The 3,164-nt window shown below is 42.4% G+C and overlaps 1 protein-coding gene across 1 annotated transcript; it reads left to right on the forward strand.

Annotated features, from left to right (window-relative positions):
• The first annotated feature begins 2,172 nt into the window (after positions 1–2,172).
• Positions 2,173–2,745, forward strand: LOC147482291 (uncharacterized). The gene has a single exon (XM_086579270.1). The coding sequence runs from the start codon at positions 2,173–2,175 to the stop codon at positions 2,743–2,745; it is 573 nt and encodes a 190-aa protein (XP_086435396.1).
• The last annotated feature ends 419 nt before the right edge of the window (positions 2,746–3,164 follow it).

The following is a 3,164-nucleotide window of genomic DNA, read 5'->3' on the forward strand; positions in this document are numbered from 1 at the left end:
ATGCTAACTAGAAAACTGAAGAGTTTGAAAGGAGTGTTAAAAGGGTGGGCAAGATCCTTTTGTCATGATACCCAGAGGCGAGTAACAGATATAAGAGCTGAATTAGAGTCAGTACAAGTTAGAATGCAACAGCACCCGCAAGATAGTTCTCTCAGTGCTCAAGAGTATCTCATTAGAATGAAGTTGTGTGATCTGCTCAAGCTGGAGGAGGCTGACATGCTCCAGAGAACAGATATAGATTGGATGGCTTTTGGAGATAAATGCAGCAGTTTTTTCTTTAACGCTCTGAAGGAAAAGAAGAAGAGAAGTCAAATATGGGAGATCACAGACATACAAGGAATCATAAGAGAAGGAAAGGAACCAGTAGCTGAAGCTTTCCTGCATTATTATAAAGACCTACTTGGGGTGACTTCTAGTGCCTCGTGTGGGACAGAATTCCTGAACAGTTTGAATATTGTGGAGGTCAGCAATGCTTCACGCCAGTTCTTAGAGTCCCAATCAGTGAAACAGAGATAAAGGAGGCTTTATTTGGTATGGAGGACAATAAGTCACCGGGACCTGATGGGTTTAATGCTTGTTTCTTCAAGAGGTGTTGGGCTACTATTGGTGAGGACTTCATTAAAGCTATAAAGCATATATTCACGCATAAGCAGTTGACTGGAGGTATCAACTCCACTCTCCTTTGTCTTATTCCGAAAATGAAAAATGCTTTAAATGTTAGTGATTTTAGACCCATTGCTTGCTGTAATGTTATATACAAATGTGTATCAAAGGTTCAAACAAACAGGTTGAAGACATGCATTCCATTATTAATCTCAAGTTCCCAATCGGCATTCATTCCGAGGAGATCCATTCAGGACAACCTCCTTCTTGCCCATGAACTTCTCAGAGGATACACAAGGAAGAAAGAGTAGAAAAGATGTGCAATTAAGCTTGACATCAAGAAAGCTTATGACTCAGTCTCATGGCAAGCACTTGAAGCTATTCTACAGAAATTCAGATTCCCCCCAGTGTTTATTGAATGGCTCTACATGTGTTATGCATCTCCTGTATTCTCTGTGATGGTAAATGGGACACCGGAAGGGCACTTTCAAGGGAGACGAGGGCTTCGACAAGGTGACCCAGTTTCACCTTATATGTTTGTGCTTATTCTGGAAGTCTTGAGTTCACTACTTCAGCAAGGGCTTCAGGCAAATATGATACAAGCCCACTCAAAATGTAAGAAACTGGTTATCTCTCACCTCTGCTTTGCAGATGATGTGCTCCTCTTTTGCAAAGGAAACATGGAGTCTATCCTAGCAATCAAGGATATCCTAGCCTCCTTCTCTCAAGCAACAGGCCTCCATTTGAACAATGAAAAGACCACTATCTTAACTGGGAGTATGACTGAAGAGGAAGGGTTAGAACTAGCAGCTGTAATGAACATCTCCTTAGTCTCTCCACCAGTTACATACCTAGGCCTTCCCCTTACAACATCAAGACTGGGTATAAGGGACTGCCTGCCTCTCATTGAAAAGATCACGAGTCGAATATCGAACTGGAAGAATAAAGATTTGAATAGAGCAGCCAGAGTACAGCTAGTGAAGTCTGTCCTATCCTCTTTTCAAACATACTGGGGCAAAGACTTTTGTTTTGCCTAAAGCAGTTTTGGAAAAAGTGGGTAAGATATGCAACAAATTTATCTGGGCAGGACGAAACATGGCAAAAAAGATGCACCACTCGAGTCATGCAACTATCAGGAAGGAAAAAGAACAAGGTGGACTTGGGTTGATAGACCCAAAATTCTGGAATCAAGCAGCGTACTGTGGACTAGTTTTCAAACTGGTACAGAGGTCAGAGAACTTGTGGGTTAAATGGGCATGGGAACATCACATCAAGCAAAATCATTTTTGGAAAATGAAGATACCTCAGGACTGCTCCTGGTTCTAGAGAGGGATATTGAAGCACCGTGAAGTTTCATGGAAATATGTGAGGTACGTCATTGCAAATGGAAACGAGACAAGTTTCTGGCATGACCCCTAGTGCTCGAGCCCTCTCTTTCTAAATCAACAAGCTAAAACACTGCTAGCTGGCACAGTCAATCAAGATGCGAAAGTAGCTGATGTAATCTCAGATGGCTGCTGGTCGAGGAGTATTACAGAGTTACCTGACAGCGAAGTGAAGAAGTAGATCATGGGAACTGAGATTAATTCCTTCATAAGTTCAGATCAAGTCATTTGGACTCCGACAAGTTCTGGAGATTTCTCAATCTCCTCAACTTATGCAGCTCTCAAAGATGTGCGAACCAAAGTCAAGTGGTACAAGATTGTATGGGGCAAGCTTTCGGTTCCTAAACATTCCTTTACAATGTGGCAATTGTTCTCAGGGGCCCTTCCTACACAAAATAGACTAAAGGTAAAGAAGGCGATTGAACATTCTCGATGCTGCTTATGTGATGGCCATGAGGAGAGCTCGGCCCACTTATTCTTTGACTGTTCATACTTGAAACTAGTGTGGCAAGGTATGAAAAAAGCAATGGGATTATCAGAACTGGTTCGAAGTTCACACGCTGAGTGGTACCAGCTCATGCGCCTCTGTAGATCAAACACAACAACAATTGAAGTTATAAGGGTGCTGATATGTGCGGCAGTTCAGGCTATTTGGAATGAGAGGAACTGGAGATTGAAGAAACAACGATATAGAGCTCCCCGATGCGGTCGGTTCGAAATGAATAGAATAGAAAAATCTACTTGGGGAAGACGCTAGAGACGGTGAAAGAGGATGCAGTATTGAGAGCTTTGTTGCTGAATTTGGGAATTGGAGCCAAGTTTAAACAAAAGGAAGAGAAGTGGGTGCGATGGCAGAAATCAGACAAGGATATCCCTACTCTTAACTCTGATGGGTCTCTGCAAGGTGGGAGAGCAGGTTTTGGAGGAGCTTTGAGAGATTGTAATGGAGAGGTTCAACTTGCATACTGTGAAAGGGCTTGAAGGTGCGAGAGATCTAAACGTCCAGAGAGTTGAAGTCCAGTCAGATTTTTTGAGAGTGATCCACATCATGAACAAGATGGAGAAACCATCATGGTACTGTAGAAACTTGGTGGGCTAAATATGGGCTGTGAGAGCGAAGTTTGATGAAGTAATCTTTAAGCATATTTTTAGAGAAGGAAATCAGGTGGCTGATTA

This window comes from Coptis chinensis, chromosome 8, assembly GCF_015680905.1.
Source record: "Coptis chinensis isolate HL-2020 chromosome 8, ASM1568090v1, whole genome shotgun sequence".
Lineage (NCBI taxonomy): Eukaryota > Viridiplantae > Streptophyta > Magnoliopsida > Ranunculales > Ranunculaceae > Coptis > Coptis chinensis.

Bases quoted from the DNA above. Each gene is read 5' to 3' on its own strand.
- LOC147482291 (XM_086579270.1), top strand. From the start codon at position 2,173: ATGGGAACTGAGATTAATTCCTTCATAAGTTCAGATCAAGTCATTTGG.